At 39.2% G+C, this 24,883-nt stretch overlaps 1 protein-coding gene across 2 annotated transcripts; it reads right to left on the bottom strand.

Moving 5' to 3' along the window:
* Nucleotides 1–50: 50 nt before the first annotated feature.
* On the bottom strand, nt 51–23,486 carry abcc2 (ATP-binding cassette, sub-family C (CFTR/MRP), member 2). Of its 2 annotated transcripts, none has more exons than XM_034100932.1 (33): nt 23,412–23,486; nt 20,463–20,618; nt 18,698–18,874; nt 16,592–16,738; nt 16,368–16,508; nt 15,652–15,774; nt 15,430–15,485; nt 15,098–15,344; nt 14,759–14,955; nt 13,515–13,692; nt 12,843–13,097; nt 12,551–12,616; nt 11,750–11,887; nt 11,523–11,669; nt 11,190–11,274; nt 11,024–11,090; nt 10,781–10,907; nt 9,854–10,030; nt 9,217–9,384; nt 8,562–8,745; nt 7,811–7,946; nt 7,499–7,586; nt 7,185–7,404; nt 5,088–5,242; nt 4,504–4,659; nt 4,191–4,390; nt 3,951–4,077; nt 3,733–3,834; nt 3,410–3,553; nt 2,424–2,582; nt 2,174–2,340; nt 1,562–1,756; nt 51–333 (listed from the first exon to the last, which is right to left on the bottom strand). In XM_034100932.1, the coding sequence occupies exons 2-33, from the start codon at nt 20,505–20,507 to the stop codon at nt 204–206; spliced, it is 4,704 nt and encodes a 1,567-aa protein (XP_033956823.1). In that variant the 5' UTR covers nt 20,508–20,618; nt 23,412–23,486; the 3' UTR covers nt 51–203. The 2 variants fall into 2 exon arrangements, with proteins under 2 accessions (XP_033956823.1, XP_033956822.1); XM_034100931.2 differs by having other exon boundaries at nt 20,463–20,727; nt 23,412–23,455.
* Nucleotides 23,487–24,883: the final 1,397 nt, after the last annotated feature.

Below are 24,883 nucleotides of genomic sequence, written 5' to 3'. Positions count from 1 at the left end.
GAGGTTAAACAACTGAAGAGGTTTTATTTATCAAAAACAATTACCCGTTATGTGAGAAAGAATATTTATTTTGTCATATAAAATTATTTACATACAGTATATGATTTATTTCTTCATATCAAATGAAAAGCATCCAGCTTTTGAAAAAAAAATCAAACAAGCAATTTATGGAGTTACTGTACATTAAAAGTCCAATTTCAAAATCAAAGACTTGTGACGTCTTCTTGCGTTATTCCAGCATCCTTCACCATGGCATAGAAATTGCCCCGTTTTTCAAGCAGGTTGCTCGGAGAATCAAATTCCACAATCTTTCCGGCATCAAGCACCATCACCCTGTGGGAGGGGAGCACAGGCAGTATTGGAAATGAGTTGTGTACATGTCAGCAGGCAGAGGAGGATTTGAAATAACTTCCTGCTCAAATGTGAAGGAAATGCAATGAGGATAGAGAGGGTTCGTTTTTTATTTAAGATAATGATTATAGTCAGTCAGTAGAACACAGCAAAGTACAGCCAATAAAGTAAATCAGTCTGTTGCATTTTCAGATCAAACCATGCATGATTTGATTTTTCATGAATTCTTTATTGCAAAAAAGATATTTTCTAAATGTGTTGTTGACTATCGACTCTTGGTTTGCAGATACCCTATTTGTCAGCTCAAATTTTTAATTGCTTACCCCAGCGGTTAACTTGCTAGCTAGTGGATAATGTCTGCTTATAATAATGTTAAACGTTTTTTCATTGCATACGATATGGTAAATACACACTGCCCAAAAACTCCAAGTACTTCCATGTTAGACACGTTATTTTGTCCAAATTCAAGTCAGTTCCAACCTCTTTTGCAGACTGTTCAATAAAGAAGCCTTTTTTCACTGCATTTAGTATTGTTACATAATACTTAGATACGATATCCTGATTTCCACAGTCTATCGAATGCAATGAATAATTCCTATTCTTAGACAACCTCTCACCCCTAACCCGAGTCTATGGTGCTGAAGGCTCTCTGGGCGAAGCCACAAGGGGACTTTGAAGTCTTGCAGAACTTTCATGTCTGTTTATCTGTTTATAATGTAGATGTGCACATAGAGGAGGACTTGGATCTCACAGCTGTGGCCAGCAGACTTTTTGTAACAATAGAGAATGCATCCTCAACTGCTGGAACACCTGGCCAATGAAATACTGAATATGACTAGGCCATTGTTTGGGACTAAAATACAAATTGAAAAATAAATCGAGACAAAACATCCAAATCATATAACTAACTAAGAGGAAGTGCTTGGATTGCTTTATCAAAAACACGAATGAATGTTCTATGTTTTTGTTGTGTTTTTTTGCAAGAGCACTAAAGATAATGTTGCATTTGCAGTTTTTTCTTTAGAACATTTGTTGTATTTTGGGAGTATACTTGGGAGTCAACCAACAAACTATATAGATATTCTTTAAAAGCCAATTGTGGATTAAATGTGAAAATCAAGACACGAGTGGAGGAAAAGAGAGAGAGTTTCCATTAACCGGAGCGATATGAGTGCAGAGACACCTCATCCGGACCCTAGGAGACACTCACCTGGAGCTGTCCATGATGCTCTGCAGGCGGTGGGCGATGGTGAGGACAGTGCAGTGTGAAAACTCCTGACGGATGGTAGTCTGAATCAGGTCGTCTGTCTCCAGGTCAACAGCTGCCGTGGCTTCGTCCAGGATCAAGATACGGGACTTCCTCAGCAGTGCCCGAGCCAGGCAAAGCAGCTGCCTCTGCCCCACACTGACAAGAGAGTGACAAGATCAAATGTTTTCAACCAGAAAGGAAAATACACCACAAAAAGACACTTGTTTTTATATGAAATTATAAGTGATTCCTTTAGGGGCGATGGGTAATTACAGAAGCGATGGATATTTAATACAGTAGATCATTTGAAAGAATAAAAGTGTATTAAATATATTGTCTGCATCTTATTAAGCATGAATTGTTGTTTGCCAGCTACAAATGTAAATTTTACAGCCAATTATCAACTCCACGTCAAGCTGTAAATCATTTATCTGTGTGTTGACTTTATGTGTTTGTATTTGTATAACACAAACTAAACATGTTTTCAATTGAAGCAACAAAAAAACCAGAATTTCTCATTTGCTGTATGTGTAATGATTTATAATGTGGAACAGTAACACATTCATTGCTCACCTGAGGTTCTCTCCCCCCTCTGCGACCTCATGCTGTAGTCCTTCCTGCAGCCCTGCTACATAGTTCTTCAGATGGGAGAGCTCCAACACTTTCCAGATCGCCTCATCGCTGAATTTGTCAAATGGGTCCAGGTTCATCCTCAGGGTCCCCGAGAACAACACTGGATCCTGCGCTCACAGGGTTGGATGAGTTAGTGTACCATTGAAAACGCAATTCTGTTTGTGGAATTTTAATTGTTGTTGTGTTGTACCTGTGGTATGATTGTTAGGCTATTTCTGAGGTCATGCAGGCCTATTGTGGAAACATCCACACCATCAATGAGGATACGACCTTCAGCAGCTTCAATAATCCTAAACAGGCAGTTGGTCAGGCTGGATTTCCCGGCTCCTGTGCGACCCACTATACCAATCTGAATGCAGAGAGACAGCACATAGGGTAAAACATAAAGACCGACACATCTTTTCTTCTGTCCATTGGAATCATAGAACACCTATTTGTGAGATGAACAGAGCATTTTTTTTTAATTATATTTATATAAAGGAATAATGGTAATCAGGATAACGTTGTGCTTTTATAATCTCACTGCAGCCTATGCTGATTATTTAAAAAAACAAGCGTCAAAACACTGAAAGTGTCTTTTGAAAAGAGGTGGAAAATGTGTTTTCAGCAGCATTAAAAAAACATTTATCCCAGTCTAAGACATGCCAGTGAATTGAAGGAGTGAGAGATACAAAGGTGAAGTGTATTTGGAGGATGAGCATTATCTGTGATATTCTCGGCTTTGTTGCAGGCGCTTCAATAATATGCTCTGCATAGAAGGTTTCTCAAGTCTTACTTGAACCACTCAGGTAAAAAAAACATATGCCTATAATGGTGCGCTGATCCCACCACCGACAGTCTCCAATATACTGGGTACATGATCAATAGGTGCCAATTACTCCTTCAAAATAAAAGCATAATAAACTATTTGAATTAACTACAATAACTACCCTAAATATACATTACAAATGAACAATAACTCCAAGGAAATACAAGTAAATGTGTAACTAATTGATAATATAAAGCAATAAATAGCTCCAACACCAATTCTACCAGCAACCCACCAAAACATCTATTCAGGAGTGTGTTGCACGCACACACACACACACACACACACACACACACACACACACACACACACACACACACACACACACACACACACACACACACACACACACACACACACACACTGACCTTCTCCATGCTGTTGATGTCACAGGTGATGCCATGCAGCACCAGGTCCAATCCAGGTCTATAACGGACCTTGTAGTTGTCAAACTGAACTCTTCCTGCCTCGGGCCACTTCTCTGGAGGCCGAGTGTCAGTTACCCATTTAGCCTGTAGAAAAAAGAAACAGACGTTATAAGGCTGAGAAATGTAGTTTTGTCGTTTCTCTATACCTAACCAAAGCTATGAAAGATTATATGGAATAAAAGGATTAACAACACAATGATATTAACACGCCATGAAGACACTTTCGGTTTGTGAACGAAGATTTAGCTCTTGATGCCACGTACCTCGTTCTCCAGCTCGGTGTATTCACTCACTCTCTCCACGGCCACAATATTGGTTTCCAGCTCTGATGTCATCCGTACGAGCCAGTTAAGGGTCTGGGTCACCTGTAAGGAAAGAAGGGCCATGTGGATTTGTTAGCATTAAAATACCTTGTAATTATTACTGGCATTCAAATCTAAATCATCATCTGCAGTGTAAGAGTAGAGTCTAATTCACTGACATTAAGGGAGTAGGATATAGACAGGCCAACCAGGCCGCTCTCCAGAGTGTCCCTGGATAATACTGCAAGCAGAGCGGAGAAAAACACCACTAGGTTCCCAAGGAACTCCAGACGGATGGCCAGCCATCTGCAGAGTGAAGAAACACACACAGAGATATAATGATAACATCATTTAAACCATACTGAAAATCCCATAGGAGATATACTGGCTTTGATTTTTTGATGACTTCAATATTTGACCTGTTTGACACTATCCACAGGTAGACGCTCTTGAGGTTTTCATCAATAGTTTTTGTGTTGTGGCTCAGAAATCTTTCTTGATGGCCGTAGGCTCTTATCACTGACAAACCTGACACTGTCTCACTAAAGTGTGAGTATATAGGAGAGCAAGACACTGAGTCCAGTCGACGTAGCTGCCTCGAAGACGCTACATAGAAACGCTAGGTGAAAAGAGAAAGGAAAAACAGATGAACAGAAGACGTGTAGTTGGATTCTTTTTACAATTGGAAAAAGCCATTTTCACTTTAATGTTCACTGTTCAGGTTCAGCTTACCTGTACAAAGTAGTAGACCAAGGCCAGAGGAATGATGATGATGGTGAAGAAAGGAGTGGCCAGACAGATGACAAACAGTGTCCCCAACACACCCAGCACACACATTAACCAGGAGCGGAAGGACTGTGGAATGGCTTCATCCACTGTGAAAATATCCTTTGGAACAAGCAAAGGGAAAGGTTAGTCTTTATCAAAAGTAACATATTAAAGTGTTTTCAAGTGACCCAAAACAGATGAAAAGCAATCTAATCTCATCTGGTTCCTCAATTTATAATGAACTCCTGTGGAATTGCCATTCTTCCTGTTCGGGGAACATGTAAGTACACTTGAGGCTTTAATATTTTATCTTATGAGCAGGTTTATCAATGTTGTCCTTGTTTATAAGGAGGAATAACATCTGCATGAACATAAATACTGAATCGAAGATTGACATTTTGTGAAGCAAAACTGCTTTAGGATGACTTTACATGTATGCAGACTTATTACAATGTTTAGAAAATGTAGGTAGTAAAACCTCAGCGAATAACAAAAAGAAAAGAACGAGAATGAAAAAAGTATGAAAAAGGGTAAATGATAAATCCTACCTTTGCAAAGCGGTTGACGACTCTTCCAATGGGTGTGGTGTCATAGAACACCATGGGAACTCGCAGTATGTTGTTAAGCAGCCTCGAATGCAGGATACGTGAGGCAGAGATTGAAGCTTTGGCCAGGAGCAGCGTACTGAAGAACACAAAGAAGCCTGCAACAGAAGAAGAGATCCTCAAACACATGATAACCAACTCCAGATCCACAGTTGCCAAAATGAAGCATCGCATTAGTTCAGGCATAGTTCTGAAGTGTTAACATCATCTTATCCAACGCTTAATTCTTGCCTCTGCATCTGATTGGTAATCAAAGTTTCATCACCAAAATCCAAGAGCAGCGGCACTCTACTGGATACATTTGGAGCAGCTTGGAGAGCACTTCAATAATTACAGACCAATTCATTTTTTGGAAATAATGTTCCTATTTTCCTATTTCCTTTGTTTCTTAAGAGGGTGGCAATTGCAATCACTCTCCAACAGAAAGCAGCATAAAAAAATAAATAATAAACCGTCAAAATATTTTAGAAAACATGTTATTTCTCTGTGCACAGATTTGTACATTTCAAACTTAAGAGGTCAACCTCAGTCCCTCACAAATCCATATCACAATACAGAAACATTTTAGAAACACATAGTTTTCTTGCTGTCAGACGAATCATGTATTATATTGAGTTTGACACCATGCTACCAGAAGAGAAACAATTTCCTGCATTTAGCCAGTTACGGTTTTTGTGAACATCAGACATCAACATGTTTTATATTATCATCTGACAAGAGGAAAGATAAAACCAAACCAAATCTTATGGCAATATATTTTATAGGGGCAATATTTGACATTCAGAGCATGTCTATGATCCAGAGACTGGGCTAGGTGGGACAACATCTGTGCTCCTCAAGGTGTCAAAGCATCCAAATGCAATTTGTCAAAAATATTTAGTAATATTATGTTGTGTATATTTAATGTGTCCAAAAAACAAAACATGACATCAGATATATTATTCCCATTTGTTCCATGCAAAAGCCCTGCTTGTGTTTACTGAGTCTACTAAGGGAGCCAGTTTGGTGAAGCATTAGAGTAAGATACTGTATCATTTATAAATAAAAATGATCAAAATATTAGACCCAAAACATGTCAACCTGTGTTTGTTTATTGGAAGAAAAAGCTCCCAATTACAATGAACTTCTGCATTATTATGCCTGTCAGCATTTCTTAGTTCAAGCTCTTCTGTTCTGTCTCTGAAGAAAAGTACATTACATGACGAATTACTGTGAATTGCTTTAAACTAAACTACAATCTGGCAATTTGCATGGAAAGGACGGAAGGCTTACAAAAGGCTTACGTTTTCCAATGTCTGTGTTATAAGTACGGCATATCAGCAGGACCATAGCTCACTTATAACCCTATTGTATCTTGTTTCTTTATTGTGTACACAAACTGCAATGTAAAAAGGACATGTTGTGCTTTTAGTTAAGATGAATGTTTAGCTGAATAGGTAGTGTAACTGTTAAGCTCTACTACTATATTTCCAAACTCAAATGATTAACTTCTCATATCTCTCATACAACTCTCTTGAGTTGTCAGATGATGTAAACAGCCACAGGTCCTAAAACAAATGTCCAATCTCTACCATTGACCCCATATCACATGTGTTCAGCATAAAAGCTGAGCTAATAAAGTCCATAGTGAAGACTAAAAGGTGAATGAACTGACTTCCCATCTATTCTTTGAATACATTGTGTTAGAAATGTAGAAACTCAATGTGTGGAGAGTTTTTTACTGCCACTAATTAATTTGATATGGATCTGAAAATATTTGCATAATAAAGAAAATGTGTTTAACGATGGTTATGTCAATTTGTAACCCTAGTTCTATATGAGCAGACAGAGTTCTATTGGACTCTTTGGGTAATAATATTCACCAATTACCCGCAGGCACAGAATTCGCATTACATAAAGGTAACTGTCCAATCAAGACGAGCCTACTAGACTGTGTGCGTCAGCGACTCAGTATATAAGGGAATCAGCAGCTCTGGCCTAAGTGAAAAGTATTACCAAAGAGTAGAGGGCGGAGCCTGTGTCATCAGGACTGTCAGTTACCTTGAGCCACTCCCAGAACTCCAAACACTCCCACCCTGGTGTCCCTCTTCCAACTCGGGTATGTCATGTTGTAGTAGTCCACTGCGTCATTGGTCCAGTCACTCAGCCACAAGTTTTGACCAATGAAAGCAATGTTCTGTAATAAGTAAACCAGGAAGACGATGACGGTATATCCCCAGCCCATGGCACGCAGGTACTGGAGGAATACTGAGAACTTGACCTGGTTAAAAGAGAGGACAAAGGCTCAGAAAAAGGGTTCTTAATATGTCCATTTGTGGTGTTAGAAAAAGAACGAGACAGAAAACGTATATTACCTGTCCTGTTTCCATAGTTTCCTTCTCAATTAGTCTCTGGCCTTTGTTTGATTTGTCTTTTATAGAGCTTTGTCTTCTTAGTCTGACACTAGAAAAAAGATGGAAAAAGACCACATTATATTCCAGGATGAAAATATAGTTGGTAGAAGCTTAAAATGTTGATCTTGTATGCTGTGCATGAAAGCAAGAGATGCTATATTAGGTTTTGTTACAGAGGCCAGTTGCCCCCAAAAGGAAACGCACTGCCCCTACATTAATCCTCACACACACTGTTTTTCGATGTTGTTACCCAGCACTTCATGGTGTTCTCACCTGCCAATGCGCTTGCTGCGGCGGATACTGTTTTCTCTCTTCAGTGTAAGAGAAACGGTGTCCTCCAAAGGAGAGTCGGGTTGAAGATCTTCAGTTTCAGGTATGAGCTCCACGTCTACAGTCTCCTGGAAACCACCTACATACATTTGTTCACAATAGCATAAATAGTGTCATTAGTGAGGCTTACAATAGAACATGCTGATATTTTACCAACTGTGATACTCGTGCTAAACATCACAGAAGAGGTTATTATGTTTATAACAGCAATTATATGTACCCACACTACCGATCAACAATGATGCACAGCACAACAGGGGGCTGGATGTTTTTACCGGGGGACAATTCATTCGAACCAACAATAGTAATAATGTAATACAAATAATAATAATTGTATATCATAGCTCACTCCGGTACAGTAAGAAAATATTGTACAATGCCGGGGTTATATTTAAACGCAACATACAAACACAACAAATTACGATAATTGACATGAACAAATGAAATGCATATACAACGTTTATTACACAAAGCGCAAACAAACAAAATCAAAATCAGGGTTACTACACAAAGTATCAGTGGATTTACTAAATACTTTTGCTGTCAGCTAAAACAATGGTAATGCAGAGACACCAACTGTATATGCTGTGCTAAGACCAGTTTCTTAACCGTGGCTCTTTGTTTTGAATAATGTCCCCATCCCCAGAGCCTCCCTCTGCCATCAACAATGCAGCTAGAAGAAGGCTGTGATTACCTGGCTCTGAAGTGGTCCGATTTCTTTGCTCTTTGGCATATGTGTCTAGAAATTCAGAAAACGCTCCCTTGCTGGCACGAAGGCTTTTATAGGATCCAACCTCGGATACCACTCCATCCACCAACACCACTATTTCATCTACATATGGCAGGAAGCTCACTCCATGAGTCACCAGGATGCGAGTCTGTAAAAGTGAAGAAACACTTGGTCTCAACTGTGACATCAATATTAATTTCAAACAGTAAAGAAATGGAAAAATAAATGGTCTATAAAATGCCTGTATATTCCCTTCCGCATTTATATAATACCTATATATGTCACATGTTACTTTGACTTATATTGAAGTTGACCTTTCTCCCTGAAGGGCTGTCAACTCAACACAACAGAAATCAAATTAATTCCAGATATAAAAGGGTTGAGTGTTGTCTAAAAGCAAACCAAAGCTGAACCCATTTACTGTACATGTTTTAGTATATTTTATTATAATAAAAGCTTTATATACTGTATATATCAATAGCTACAGTACAGTAGTACTGTTTAGAGACTATGTTATAAATCATTGTCCCTTTCAATTCAAGTAAAATTCAAAGAAAAGTTATCATAAAGGTAAAACATTAATTACTGACTAACGCATAAATGTAGGCTTAGCACACACCTTGTCTTTTAGGAGTCCATTGGGTCCAATCACTTGATGAAAGAGATGCTTTCCTACATGAGAGTCCACAGCAGACAAGGGATCATCTAATAAATAAATATCAGCCTGACTGTAAGCTGCCCTGGCCAAACTCACACGCTGCTTCTGACCACCTGAGAGATTAATGCCCTGAGAGGAGAGGAGAGGAGAGGAGAGGAGAGGAGAGGAGAGGAGAGGAGAGGAGAGGAGCACAGTCTTACAGTAGGGTTAAGGGATCATATTGTGCTTATCTTAAATTATCTTAAAATGAGCTACAGTATGTCTTCTTTTTCTTTCTATTTGTTTTTATTTTAGGACATTATGAGTGTCATTGATGTAATGTTGCATGGGAACTAATATGACTCTGTATCAAATCATCAGTTCTATTAAATAATGTGAAAACATAAAGTGCTAATGTAGTGAAGGGCGATCTATTCAGTATATTCATTGATAATAATAATACATTGACAATAGTTTTGGTCTTGATATCCTTGTCAAAATTAAGTGGCATTACTTCACTGGTTTTGTGGCCACTAAAACCTACTGACACACTTGTTCAATATGATTGTGTTTCTCACTAAACATCAAACATCCCATTTTTCAAGTCCTTGATACTTACTTTCTCTCCAATCTCAGTGAGTTCACGACCAGGCAGCAGCTCCAGGTCAGGGTCCAGGGCGCAGGCCTTTATCACCTCCTGGAACCTGGTCTTGTCATGTTGAGAGCCAAACAGGACGTTGTCTTTCAGAGTCGCATTTTGGATCCAGGCCTGCTGTGGCACAAAGGCTAGAGAACCCTGGAGATAGTCACAGAAATAGTCAGGCACAGACTTCCTTTTAACTGCACTGTTGTCTGATGGCTAAGTAAACGTCTTTATGCTGCTGCTGTACAACTGAAATCCATTAGGTCTACGGAGTACATCTTTCCAGGTTTGAAGGGATGATTTCTAAGTAGCTTGTAGTCTGAAATGCGATAGCCATGATATCTTTGTGTTTTCTCGAGTGCTGTAATGGTTTAATGTTTGTTTTTACGTTATATGTTGGAGAACCATAGTCGATATGAGCCTTTGATGCTTGTTGTATTCTAATCCTGCTTGTATCTACTAATGTGCTGTTGGGTTAATCATAAGAGTACATTCATAATACACAGAATCCATCAGGAGAAATATATATGTAAATAAACAATAATAAAATGTTATTTATGTTTGGGACTAAATCATGTACTTATGCAAGACCATGTGCATGCATGCAAATAAGAACATATGCATGTAATAAGTTGACAATATAAATCTTTTACCACCCCACCATCTATTTTGTTTGTTTGTGCATGAGCATCTTTCTTGTAGTTTATTGTATTGTTTCTTGTAAAAAAATAAACAGCCTTAAAGCCAAACAGAATTAAATGTCCTGAACATTTGATGATGACTCAATGTTCAATTATAGCCAGGGTTGAACAACCCTACAAATGTTGTGCATAATTACGTCTATCACTAATTAAGAACGCAGTACCTTTGTTAGACGGATGTGAAGACAGAAATAAATGTCACCTGAATGTTAATGAAGCCCTTGGTGGTGTACATCTCTCCCAGGAGGGCTGACATGAGAGAAGACTTTCCTGAACCCACAGCTCCCACTACTGCCACCAACCGACCTGGCTTAATATCTAAGGAAACACTGGCAAACGCACACAGGAACATGATGTTCAACATACAGAAGCAACAGACAATATTTTTCAGCCATATAGCGTAATATCTAAATGTGTATTTTTTTGTTTGACACAACAGACGTACTTTTTCAGCAGAGGCTCAGATTGTCTTTCCCAAGCAAAGGAGCCATCTCGTACACTAACAGCAGTGTCTAGAAGATGAACAGAGATGCATAGACACATGAAAAGACTGACAGATAGGAGTGTAAATGGATCTGAGGAACATGTGTAAATGCTGATTGTGAACATACTGAAACTGGGGTCATGGAGCACAACATCAGTTTTAAGGTCCTCGCCTCCCAGGAACTTCTCCAGACGCTTTTTAGACACTGTCATCTGAAATGCCAAAGAACAAGTTAGTGGGCTTCCAGCTTTGGTGTGTGTGTGTGTGTGTGTGTGTGTGTGTGTGTGTGTGTGTGTGTGTGTGTGTGTGTGTGTGTGTGTGTGTGTGTGTGTGTGTGTGTGTGTGTGTGTGTGTGTGTGTGTGTGTGTGTGTGTGTGTGTGTGTGTGTGTGTGTGTGTGTGTGTGTGTGTGTGTGTGTGTGTGTGTGTGTGTGTGTGTACCATGTGTGATGTTCCCTTACTTGCACAATGGCAGCGATGAGCATGGGCAGCATGGCCAGGGGAAATCGGAGGAGGTTGAAAAGCGAGATGGAGGTGAAAGCTTTCTCCGCAGTCAAAATGTTGCTTGGGCTCACCCCTACAAACACTGCAAATGTGGCCAGAGAAACCTGCAGAAACAGGAAGTGTGAGATTTGCAAAGACCATCGTTAGCCCATCTATTGGCAAGGCTACCTTAAAAGGGACTTACCAAAGCCGGAGCAGTGTTGAACACAAAGACGGAGATAGACGACAGGTAGGCAAACTTCTTCATGACTTTAAGTTCCTTCTCCCTAATGTCCTCCACCTGTTTCTGGAAGGATGGCTCCCATGCATACAGCTTCAGAATCTGGTGAGAGATTAAATGAAGAGGGGAACAAGGAAGTAGCGGGTATTGTGGAAAGCAAAAGAAAAGGAAGGGGTGTGGAAACAGAGGGACAGCATTTATACGCTTTGAGTGAATGTCAATAAACTACATGTGGGGATGCAGTATAAAAGACGGCACTGCAGACTAACAATCAGGAGGCTGACAATCTTTTCATCTGAGGTAGGACTCACTAAGACTCCCCCTGCTCAGCAAATCCGCATGAAACATTTTTAAACAAAAAAGGGAGCAGAATTGATTCCTAATTGTAAAGAATAAAAGAATGCCAATTTCCTATTAAAAGACAACTGGCTGTGACTGGTGTCCGCTGGTATGCCAGCTAAATGAGACAGAAAGTTGGAGCCAGTGATGATTCAATGGCTTGTTTTGATTAAGAATTGAGAAGTCATGGAAATGGCTCAGTTTTAGATAAAGAAGCCTAATGCAGGCCCTGTTTAGGATAAATAGGGAAAGAAAATGGCTGTACTTAAAAATAGATTGTATTGTTCTTCTTCTGTTTCTCCTTTGCCAAGCTTTTAATTAAACCTTCAGTTTGTCAGACGTCAGATCGGTTTGAGCTTCCTTGTTTTCCAATCAATGCTCCAAAACAATTCCCCTCACACTGTAGATGATGGGCTATTTACTCACCTTCATTCCATTGAGTATTTCATTCATGATTTTAAGTCTCTTGTCTTTGAACTTCATGCTCTTTATCTGAAAAGAAAAGATGGTTAATTATCATGTGCACTGTTAACCTCATGTTATAATGATGCATTACATGTACTTTAGATCTCTCTTGGAGTTTCTCAAAGCTGCCTCACATTTCTTGGAAAAATCTTTGACTTTGTGAAAAGGTAGATCTACATTTGTTGTTATGTATCGTGCAATTTATTCTAATGGGTGTCACAAGAACCGTGTATGCGTGTGCATTTCTGCTGACCTGGATTTTTCTGGCCTTGTTGGCTATCAGTCCATTGATGGGCCCCATCAGGACCATGACTGCCAGACCTGCCAACACAGACGGTCCTAACTCGATCCACAGAAAGACAATGGACAACAGGATCTGCATAGGGCAGGACCACAGCAGGTGGATAAAGTTGGTCACGTCGTTGAAGCGCTGGGCGTCTGCTGACATCAGGTTCACAGTTTCCCCAACCGTAGACTCTTTACGTGTGTCATTAGACACAACCAATGCCTTGGAAAAAAGGGATAAAGAGGAGATTGTAGGGAGAGAGGGAAGTGGAAAGGAAGTAAGGAGAGGACAATTTGTTACAAGTTTTAATAGTTTGAAAATAATAACAAAAGATGTCTCTTTAACTGCATGCTATTGTATATTGGCATAGTAGCTGAGGGCTATTATAAAACGTTGCACATAAAAAAAGGCTTATAATTACTGGATCTAAATGTATGAGATATTGGAAAGCTTAGGAAATGAATAGGAGGTCATTTCATGTGTTGATTTAAGTGACTTATCACTCACACAGCTAACAAGTCTTTTGAGTTACAAACTACATGTGTTAATATATATTTTCATATTGTTAACTGCCGTGGTAATTTCCTTTTTTGTTTAAATGTGCAAGGTAAAGTTAAGAAATGTCACATGAGTTGTTACCTTTTTGTACACAGCAGCAATGATGGCCGTGCGAACCTTCATCCCCAGCACAAAGCAGCGCTGGAAGTACTGCTGCAGGAACAGAGACTGCAGGATGGCCACCAGGAGCAGCAGCACTGCATACAGGTACCCCTCCCAGATATACCTAGATTTGTCCTGAGTGAAAGAGATCATCAATCTAGGAGAAGTATAAAAAAGTTAGTTAAAGGTCAGCTCAACTCACTCGAAATTGATCTTTGATTTATTTTTCTATCATGAAATGTAATAATTTCCTTCATTCTGACTATCATTTACTTTAGCTGTCAATTAAAAGATAGATGAATAAACAGATAGATTAACTTTATTGATCCGAAATTGGGAAATTATCACGGAAGGAAGTAAAAGAATGAAGTTTGAGCTCACTAAAGTATTGCAATATTTAAATATTATTCAGTATTATGAACTGAGTCTGTGGCAACATTCCCGAAACATAAAACTGTCTAAGGTTACTGCTACTGCATCCAAATATGTTGTAGTGCTGCAGCTTCATAAGTATTTAAATTGTAACAAAAAGTTATCTCTAATATGAAGAAGTAACAAGGAAATTCAATTCTATCAAAGTCATTTCTTAGCATTTTTTGCAGGGAGTTATAAAGTAGTCAGGAGCAGAGAGGGTGAGCTGAGATATTGTAATGTGGAGGTGACAGCCAGTACATATCCGTCTCACAGCTCAGAGGATACCAATTACTTTCAACGTTCTCAGACTCCTGCTGTGTGCAGCATCAAATGTGATCACATTTGAATTGAAGTCAAATGATTATCATAGTTAGCTAACTCACCTAATTGAACGAGGATTCATGGGTAGCAAGTGCACAACACATTTTGTATTAATTACATGTTAATCAATAATTCAGCAGCCCACCTGCAGACCTCCTGTTTAAAACTCAGGGGTCAGAACATTCACAAGAACCGAGAACCGATTTTAAAGATATAGTTCAATCTTGTCGCCTATGTAAAGATGAACAAATGATTCTTAATTATTATCCTCCCTTTTTTGTGTGCCTCCCCACTTTGTCAACAGTTCAACATTCTGTGGTATAGCATTGAGAGTTCATTGACCCCGAGTAAATGATTTGACCCAGTGAAAAAGAACACCAGTGAAGAGTAACACTTTGTTGTGATTACTGTAAGAAGGTTCAAGGTTTTTCTGTCCAATATTGATAGATAAATAATTAGCTTTAACAATACCACAAAACTGGACGTACTTTAGAAGTTGAGGACTGGCAAAAGCCAGTAGGTCCTGGAGAAGTTTGAAGAAGGCAGATTCAAGCAGAAGACCTTTGAAGCTCTTGTAAATGGTGGAAATCAGCCATGAACTGGGATGATCAACTTCCTCCTTCTCTTTGTCCTTTTCCTTCTTTTCATCATCTTTGTTTCCATCATCTTTCTTTCCCTTTTCCTCCTAAAGAAAAGTGTTTTTTGAACATGAACTTAAAAAATGAACGTGGGGCGCTGACAGAGAATCAATGACGCTAGTAATAACACACATTTTTAAAGTGCAGGATAAATGTACTGTACAAAAGTGTATTCCTGCGCGGTCTTACCATCATCAGCACGTCCTGACTGACGCCATTGGCCAGTCCGTTGGTCATGGGATTTTGAAAGGTGGCTCCTTTTGCTTTGCTATCCTGTTTTTTCTTCAACTTTTTTTCCAACCGGACCCGAGCTGCAGCCAACTCTGACTTCATGAAAAACTGAAAGCGATCGTTGATGGTAGCTGTGCTATCCTCCTCCTGCAGCTCCCACAAGTCCTCCTGTACCAAGGGCTGCCTGTTCCCCTTGAACATCATACTGAAGGAACAAGGACAAGTTGATCATTGAGGCGTATGTGTGTGGATATTTGCTTGGATTGTTACGAGGGCTACTTTTAATTTACCTGTTCAACCAGTTGAAAGTAATTCTGCTCAAAAATGCTGCACCTGCCTCTGGATTCTGTAGATAAAAACATAACAGCATGCACACACATTACATTCACATAGTGCTGAGGTGATTGTTGTTCAGTGTAATATATTTCTTACATTCTTTTGTAACTCGCAGTTTAAAATAAAAATGTAAATGGTTAAATAACAAAAATGTCTCCATCTGGGTGAAATGGTACCTTTTTGAAAAGCTCCTTGTCTTCTGGAGCGATATCAGCCACAGCAGAGAGAATGAGTGCAATCAACTCCAATCCAAAGGAAATGTAGAACAGGCAGAAACGAGGGACATCACTGATTTCGCCCTGTTGGTCAAAAATTAGTATAACAAAGATGTTACAAATACAGAGAGCTGCATCAAATCAAGGGATTGCGCATTGACTCCGACTTATTTTCTAGCTAAAAGTCTTGCTCGGAACCAGGGGCGGTTCTAGGGGGGGGGGCAGTGCCCCCCTAACACTGACCTCTGACACCCCGGTGGCCCCCCTAACAATGACATTTAAAAAAAAAAAATGTATACTGGTACTCAGTTTGCCAAAAACCGCAAGATTTTGTTGCTGTAATGTGAGATTGTGCAGACACCCTTATGTAAAGTAGAGATGTAACTGTTCATTGCCTTTATTTTTATATAAATATGGTGTTAGTGCAAACATTGCACTATAACTTAAGCTGAAGCTAACAGTAATAACTATAAGATCTATCTGAAATAAATAAGTGTACTGAAACAAATACCAATAACTATATTGCATTGTTTTCTTATGCACAATTACTTCATACTGTCTAGTTCTCTTTTTCGTCCTGCATTTATTGTGCCCCCCTCAGAAAATAACTGGCCCCCCAGTGGCCCCCCCAGTCAAATTGGTCTAGAACCGCCATTGCTCTGAACTATGTCTCGTACCAGCCTGAGCGCCTCTCGTAGGAGGGTCTGGAAAGGAAAGACATCACACAGAACCAGGAACAACCAGAAAACGAAGAGAGTGGCCGAGTCTACTGCTCCTTCCCTCCGCCTGACTCCTTCCTGGCACAACAGCAGAAGTATCTGAGAAAAGACAAAAGAACATGTCATCTTTCCATCTTTAATACCAGAGAAAATATATCAATCAATACGAATCCAATATTTACCCATGTCACCGCGTATAGGATGGGGTTAACGTAGTATACACCAGCGTTTTTCACTGTTGAAGGTGGTTCTGCGCTTGGACCATAATCCTGTCCTAGTGTCACGGCCAGGGCTGCGATGGCCGTCAGGAACAACAGAGAGCCCACAAGCTGAGGGGAGGAAAGCACATAAAAAAACTAGGGCTGTCAAGTTAACGTGTTGATAACGCGGCAAAAAAATTAACGCCACTAATTATTTTAACGCGATTAACGCATGTGTATTTTTTTTCCTCGGCCGCCCCGTAGTTTCAGAGCGCATCGAGTTTAAAATACCATCTACAAGCTGATGCTGACAGCCCCGCTCCTGCCGCCCGTTTGTGGCAGACCACACTTCCACGCTCACCGGCAGGCACCGACTGGCCATCGGGAGGACCGGGAGCGTCTATCGTTATTCCAACCCAGTTTAGATTTAACCACGCCCACTTCCGCATTACGCAAGAACGTAGCTCTACGCGATAGCGTCATAGACTTCTTCTTCGGGAGTTATAGCGGTCGCGGTAAAGCAGGATATTGAATAGTTGTTTTTTGTCTTTCCAAAGGATTTGTTGACTGAAAGTAAACAATCCTGTAATCAAAGCCATATCTAAGAGTCCTGAGATTGTATTACTGGTGTTTTATCATCTATAAATAGCCTGTGTGTATTCTCAAATGTCGTTTTCAGGACAAACAAATATCTTATCAGCGGTGTAAGTGCAGAATATTGAATATAACCTTGACTATTACTGTGTACTTAATTTATCTGACAGCATTATTTAATGATACTATTTTATATATATATTTATTTAATGATACTATTTTATATATACATGTATTCATATACACACACACTTATATGTACTCACACATGTATTTATTCATAAATATACACAGATGTATTCATTCATTTCTTTCGCGGGTGTGCAGCGTGAGGCAGTGATGTAACCACAGGGATGTAACGCCAGGTTGATGCTGTGACGTAACGCCGCGTCGATGCTTGCGTAATGCGGAAGTGGGATCTAAACTGGGTTGGAATAACAATAGACGCGGACCGGGAGGGTGTGTGTATGTGTGGCCCGAGCGAGCGAGAGAGAGACCTTACGTGCATTGTTGTTGTTAGCATCTGGTGCTAGCTAGCGGCGCTAACGGATATAAGGAGCTGTTTAAATGAAAACAGAGGAGCGACATTTCACCACAACTGCGCCGAGCACTTGACTTTATGCAGGAAGCCAGACAGTGGGACATTGTAGGAGAAGTCAGCACACTCAGCAACATGATTGCAGCGTCCAGGCAGCTCCCGTTCGAGCATAATATGCCTTGAGTTGCACATAGCTCCAACGATCCATCACACACACACACACACACACACACACACACACACACACACACACACACACACACACACACACACACACACACACACACACACACACACACACACACACACACACACACACACACACACACACCATTTGTATTGTATTATTGTATGAGAGAGGTTCCAGGTTGAATTGAGGCGAATATTTGTAATGTTCAGAGGTTGTTGTTTAATATTCATGAGAATATTTGTCATTGTTCAAATGATAATAAACATTAGCATAAAGCATATTTGTCCACTCATATGTTGATACGAGTATTAAAAACTTGAAAAATATTCCTCTAAGGTACATTTAGAACAGATCAACAATGTGCGATTAATTTGCGATTAATCGCGATTAACTATGGACAATCATGCGATTAATCGCGATTACATATTTTAATCGACTGACAGCCCTAAAAAAACCACATTATTTTAAATGTAATTGAACTTTTCTGTATGAAAAAAACATTAAATGTTACAAGTTTCTTTTTTTATCTAGTACCCCAATAAACAAAAATGTTCTTCCAGTATTTTTAATCTATAAAAATAAGTCTTTCAAGATATAAAATATGATATTGCTAGTGGTGCATAAAATATATAAAAAGGCTTCTTCTTTTTCTCTATCGGCTTCTTCTTTTTCTCTATCGGCTTCTTCTTTTTCTCTGTCTGCTTCTTCATTTTCTCTGTCAGCATCACATTATGACTGGAGTAGCATGTTCGGTTGTGTGCTTTACCTGTTTGCAGATGTAGAGTTTAGACAGGTGTTTTTTGGTGACTTGCTTCCTGCTGTAGAGAGACGCCAGGTGTCGCGGGGCGCAGAGCCACAGGAAGCCCAGGGGGATCCAGACCAGCACCGTTTGCTCGAAACATACTGGGAGGTCTGGGTCTTCTCTGTTCAGATATGAAGCATTCTGAGGTGCACACACAAAGACACACACACTTCCATCACACAAGGATAACTGGTAACTGAATGACGAGCACAAACACAAAGCTTACTAGCACTGGAGCACACTCTAGATTACAGTGCAGGGTCACACCTCCCTGATTAGAAATCAGTTATTCATAATTGAGTAAACCCTAAGTCCCTAAGTTTATGGATGAATGAGCATCAGCATGTGTTGACTTATCTTCACTTCCGTAGAAGAGAGCAATTATGAGATGGGTGCTAATGGATTTACAGCAACGTCGCGTGAAATGGGCTGAACAATACTTTAAGAGCAAAAGGTACTAACACAAATTAGAAAAGTGTAGTGTGTCAAAGCTTTTTGAATGCTTTTAAATAATTCATAAGCATTTCAATCACTTGAAATACAGGCTTTATGGATGGAATGTATTTATTAGTGAAAATAAGTATACATTTATAAATTGTGAGATTATGTGAAAAGCTTATATAAATCATATTATTTAATTGGTTAAATAGATTTAACAATTACTCGTGAGGGAAATTAAATATTTACATTTACACAATAATATAGATGTTTTTTAATGTTTTGTTTAACATTTTAATCTATACAACGTGAAGAAGAAAACACAAAATGGCTTGATTTGTAACATAGCATGTAGTATTTGTCAAAAGAATACCTCTAAAAAGGAATATCTTGCCAAATAACAGAATGTTTGTTATTTTAATATGGCAAACACACAGGCACAATTTGCTATGTGTAACATCTTTGAATCTTTAATACGTTTAAATGTTTGGTTTGCTTGCTTTTGCATCACTTTATTATTGTTAAGTCTCTCCTCTTTTTGTTTTGATGTGTAATTGTCCTGATAAGAATGTTACTACTTCATCCTTAATTATTTTCTTTGTGGAGCTGGCTCTATTGTATTTCTGTGTTCAGTACCCAAGAAAGACTGGAGGCACACCCATGTCCCATGTGCATGGTGATCTGTAAATAAACAATAAACAATGCCTTTTGTCTGAAAACACTGACAAACCCAAAGATATTTGTCTGGAAAGACTGACAAAATGCAGAAAATCAACCCTATTAAACAGCTTAGAGGAAAATAGTACTATAAATATGTTTTATGTTTTATGCTCATAAACATGTGCTGTTAACAGACATGCCGAGTCATCCCTTACCTAAGAATCATTATTGGCCTGTCACATGTTGAATGAACTCACTGTGTACAGGGGTGAACATGAATAAACTGTTTTGAGGTAATAGTTTTAGGAAATATGGATTGACAAAACTACATTAAATAGACAACATGTACCTAATAAAGCAAATGTTTTGGAGTGTGTAAGCAAGATTTATTTCCCAAACCGAAAAAATAAAAAAAGAACATTTCAGAACGTCACTGAAACGTTTGTATGTATCGCTGTGATATTGTATTGTATTTAAGTAAGTGTTATCGTCAATACATTTAAGTTATTGATTATACTGTATGTGTGAACATTTTTAGTTATTCAAGTCAACTGGAGGCCACAATGAAATCATTTCCCTTTAACCCACACTGTCTGCCGTCAGCAGCATTAACCCAGCCTGTTGAACTCACCCAGAAGACGGAGCCGCAGTACTCCTCCAGAATTGCAGCACACATGCTCCCCACTAATGGCTTTGGTTCCTCTCAGAGAAGTGGAGAACGAGATGCTTCTCGCCTTCTTCTCCCCTGCTGCCACACTCAAACTCTCCTTCTCTCTCTGCCGTCCACCTACACAGAGACAATTGCAGGACGTGACTGAGAGGGACTTTGAGCTTTGATGGTTGTCCTCCACGCTGCCTTCTTTGATGTCAGCAACAAGTCCACACATGCAATCCTCCTGTTGAGTACATACGAAAACTAAACAACTGCAGTCAAATTCATTCAGTTAATGTTGCTTTGCTCCAGAACCCAGACACTCCTACATTCAGATGTGTCTAAAGTTCAACATTTCAGGCAAAAGACTGTATGGAAGAGAGAGAAAAAAGTATTACACGAGTATTTCTGTTCTGTTTTCCTTGTGTAAGGGGGATGGACCACCAAAAAAGGAAGTGTGTGGGGAGGGAGGGAGCTCATTCGACTCATTTTCCTGTTGTGTTTCCACTTTATTCTCTGCATGCCTTCACTTTCTCTGGAAGGACAGGTTTTCAGGTCACATCATATTAGTTAAAGGCTATCATGATTTTTTAAAAGCCGGCAAAACTTTTGTGGTTCTGTGCGAAAGATCTTGGTTTTCTTTTTGCGCTGTAAATGTTGGGCTGTTTTTTTTTTAAAGAAAATTCCAGAGGTAAATTGTTACCAGACACCAGTTCAACACAAAACACAGAAAACCAAGAGTATTGCTGATGGTGTGCCTGTGTGAGTCTCTGGCCTATGAGTGGAATAAGAAGGATGATCACATGAATCAAATTGAACAGTATTGCGTTGTTGAAGCTAAAACCACATGTGCCTGTCATCCAGCCTCTAAACACTCTAAGCTTTAGAATGTACATTTCTAACAAACTAACATTTTGATAAACATCCCTAAAATACAAAATTGTCACCTTGATACTCAGCACGACACAAGTACTCTAAAGTTAAGAAGTTTTGTGCTGTAAAGTACATCATTTAGATTGCTGGAAATGACGTTTTTATTAGTACCTGTACCAAAGATTGTGTGTGAAATGTATTTCACTGACTGTGATGATCCTAAAAACAGATTACTGACAATGTCTTGGTTAATGATTAAATGTTTGATAACACTAGATGGTTATAATATAGCTGACTCATTGTTTTCTCAGTCCCAAGGATAGCCATGTGACGAGTGAAGACATCCCACACATAACAAGGAGCAATGACTGTGCTGAAGTTGATTTACAACTATGGTGCTAATGCATGACATTCTGTAATAATCAGTTATTGGCGTCAGATCAGTCCAAATGTTTGCTGTGCATTACTGAAGTGCAGTTTATTCAAAGGGACTTTAGCTAAGGCTGGGAGAAGTTTTGTTCAGGGAAAGGTCCACTGATGAACAAAGCTTGAAGATGCAGAACTGTTTAGAAGACAACAATTATGCAATTTGGTATTTAAAAAAAATAATAAACTATCATTAATCAATGCTAAATTGAGAGTTAATACATATTAAGCTAATGTATGGTTATTTAACAAACAATGACATGATAATAAGGTTTTTTCCTATGTAAACAGTCGGTTCAAAAGATGGGAGCAGTGCCATGTCGATAGGGTATAGTAGTATCAGTGGCGGATCTAGACAATTTTACATGGGGTGGCAAGAGGTTTATGGCAGGGGGGCATGGGAGGATCGATTAATCCACCACACAACGTTAAAACACAAATGTACATTTAAACTATGTATTGTTATAGTATCACAAAAGTAACATGCCCAGTGATCAAACAAAACAAGACTGTGCATATTTTAAAACATAAAAGTTTCAGCAAAATGAAAATAATACAAGAATTACAATAATTTCTCGAAAGAAAATATAAAACGGCAGGCAAAATACAAGTAGTACTCATAGCATTTGTTTTATATCTTTGGTTTGATCATAATAACTAATACAATAAGATACATTTGTAAATCTTTACACAAATAATCCTATATAACACATAAAACAGAAAGTAGGATTTAACATATATTTTTACATGACGTTGTATGTGAGTGACATGCCTTGCTATGCTACTGTAATGGATGGGGAATAAAAACATACCATGTGGTCCAGCTAGAATGGTAACTGCCTCCCTGCCCTCTGCCTCAGCATCCTTCTCACTTCCTGCCTCTGTCCCTCTTTCTGAGTCCGAACCTTATACAGTCTATGGTCTGAACCCTCTTTTTCATTTCTCACATCCACTTCCTCTCTATCCATATCTTCATCTCCTTCAGAATCAGTGGCCTTCTCATGTTCTGACCCTCCTGGTGTCTCCAGTGTACTCTCCTCTCCTTTTTCATTTTCCTCTCTCGTCCTCATTTTCAGTTCTCTGGCTTTTTGTGCTAAAAAATATATAGCAATATTCCCTTTTCTTTTCATTTTTAGTCGAACAACTCCAGGTACTCTGGCCTGCAAAAGTCAATCTGTGAAGCACTGGTCAACGTCCTCGTAATACATTACACTGTCTGGCCATTTAGAAATTCAATAAACTTAAATTAAATAAGAAAAGTAAAAATCATAAAAGCATTTGTGTTCAGACTCAAATTGTAATTTCTCAGTTTGATAGTAGCCTACATATCTATTTACAGTCTATGCGGTAAACATTCGGGATGTAACTTGTTTTAATTTGTTAATTCATTGCTTTGACATACGGGTAACCTAAGTATTTTTTAAACTGCTTAGCTAACAAAATAAAAATTATCGATCACCTAGCTAGCACTGTCACTGTGTGTTGTTGGCTATAACGAAACGGCATGAAAAGTCGACCGTCCGTTAAACGGTAGGAATACAAACACGCCGTTTTTAATAGTGTGTATTACACATGCCTTTACTTAAATCAATACAAGGACAAAATGGTCCGAAGGGTAACGGACGTCACCTTCAGATGCTGGGAATAGCTCAGTCGCTGCTCTCTGTCTGTGGTGTGATTTGCAGCTGTCACCCGGAGTCTGTGTGTACGCTACGCTGCGCGCGCATAATGCAGGGCCGTAGAAAAATGTTTTAGGGGCTTTAGGTTACTCTTAAAATAAAAATAGGTCAATGTATTGCTTGTTATAATGATTTGAGAAGGTTGTAGACATAGTGGTGTTTCGATGTACTCATAACAGTGTTAAGAACCAAAAAGTTAGGGGGGCAGTTGGGGGGGAAAAGCTCTTTAGTGGAGGGGCAGCTTGAGAGCCGCCCCTGACTAGTAGACATACCAAAATGATAGCCACGCCCACTTTCAGGTGAAATCTAAAAGGCTATAAAAAAAACATCTGTGGCATCAGACCATCTACAGAAAGGACAGAGATCGCAGACCCTTTCAGTCAATACATGTACGTCTATGGCAGGGTTGTCCAAACTTTTTTCACCGAGGGCCGCTTACAGAAAAATATACGAAGGTTGGGCTAGGTATTTTGCCTCATAAGTTACGTTTTAAGTTAGCAAAATCAATCAAATGTGGGTAAATTATTCTTGATACACTTGATACAAAAACAGTGGGTTATTTCATCTACCCAACCATGGGGTTATGAAATGTTTAACCCATTCTGGGTTATTAATATGGTATTGGGTTATTTTTGTGTAACCCAAGTGCTGGGTCAAAATATTTTTGTCTACCCAACCATGGGGTTATGAAATGTTTAACCCATTCTGGGTTATTAATATGTTATTGGGTTATTTTTGTGCAACCCAAGTGCTGGGTCAAAATATTTTTGTCTACCCAACCATTTGGTTATGAAATGTTTAACTCATTCTGGGTTATGTATATGGTATTGGGTATTGGTTTGCATGATTCGCAACAATTTCACATGTATTAGATTCATTCATGTTGAGATAAACTGAGACAAAGGGGACTTCCAGACTGCCATTGTTTGATTTTGACCGCGATCTGGCGGGAAAGGTTTTCCCCTGCATCCTGTGTGCACTCGCGATATTTGGGCATAACCGTAAACTTAACCATCATCATCGCGAGAGAAGATCATTGAGACAAGAAAGACCATTGGGGAAAGTTGGAGGAGGTAAGCAGAAAACATTGTCATCTAACTGTGAATCTGTTAATAAATGTCATCAACTGCTAGTCCATGAGCGATATTGTGGTAACGTTGATAGTTAATTTGTTATTTAGTGTTCTTTTTTATCTCACTTAAAAAGCCGAATGTGCCGACGCTAAAGCTAACGTCGTTAACTAGCTAGTCTGTGTAACTGCCAGTTAGGGAGATGGTTCAAATATAGGATATCAGGATTGAAAACTAAATGACGGTAGCATTACCCTGGGAAAGTTAAACGGAAAGTGTGCTACCCCAGGCGCTTATATGTCAGTAATATCAGCCCCTTTTACAAAGGAATGTTGCGCCGTTATTCGGCTGC

The sequence above is a fragment of the Pseudochaenichthys georgianus genome, chromosome 15 (genome assembly GCF_902827115.2).
Source record: "Pseudochaenichthys georgianus chromosome 15, fPseGeo1.2, whole genome shotgun sequence".
In the NCBI taxonomy this organism is placed as follows: domain Eukaryota; kingdom Metazoa; phylum Chordata; class Actinopteri; order Perciformes; family Channichthyidae; genus Pseudochaenichthys; species Pseudochaenichthys georgianus.
Note: the sequence above shows the minus strand (reverse complement) of the source record. Positions and strands in the feature narration are given on the sequence as shown.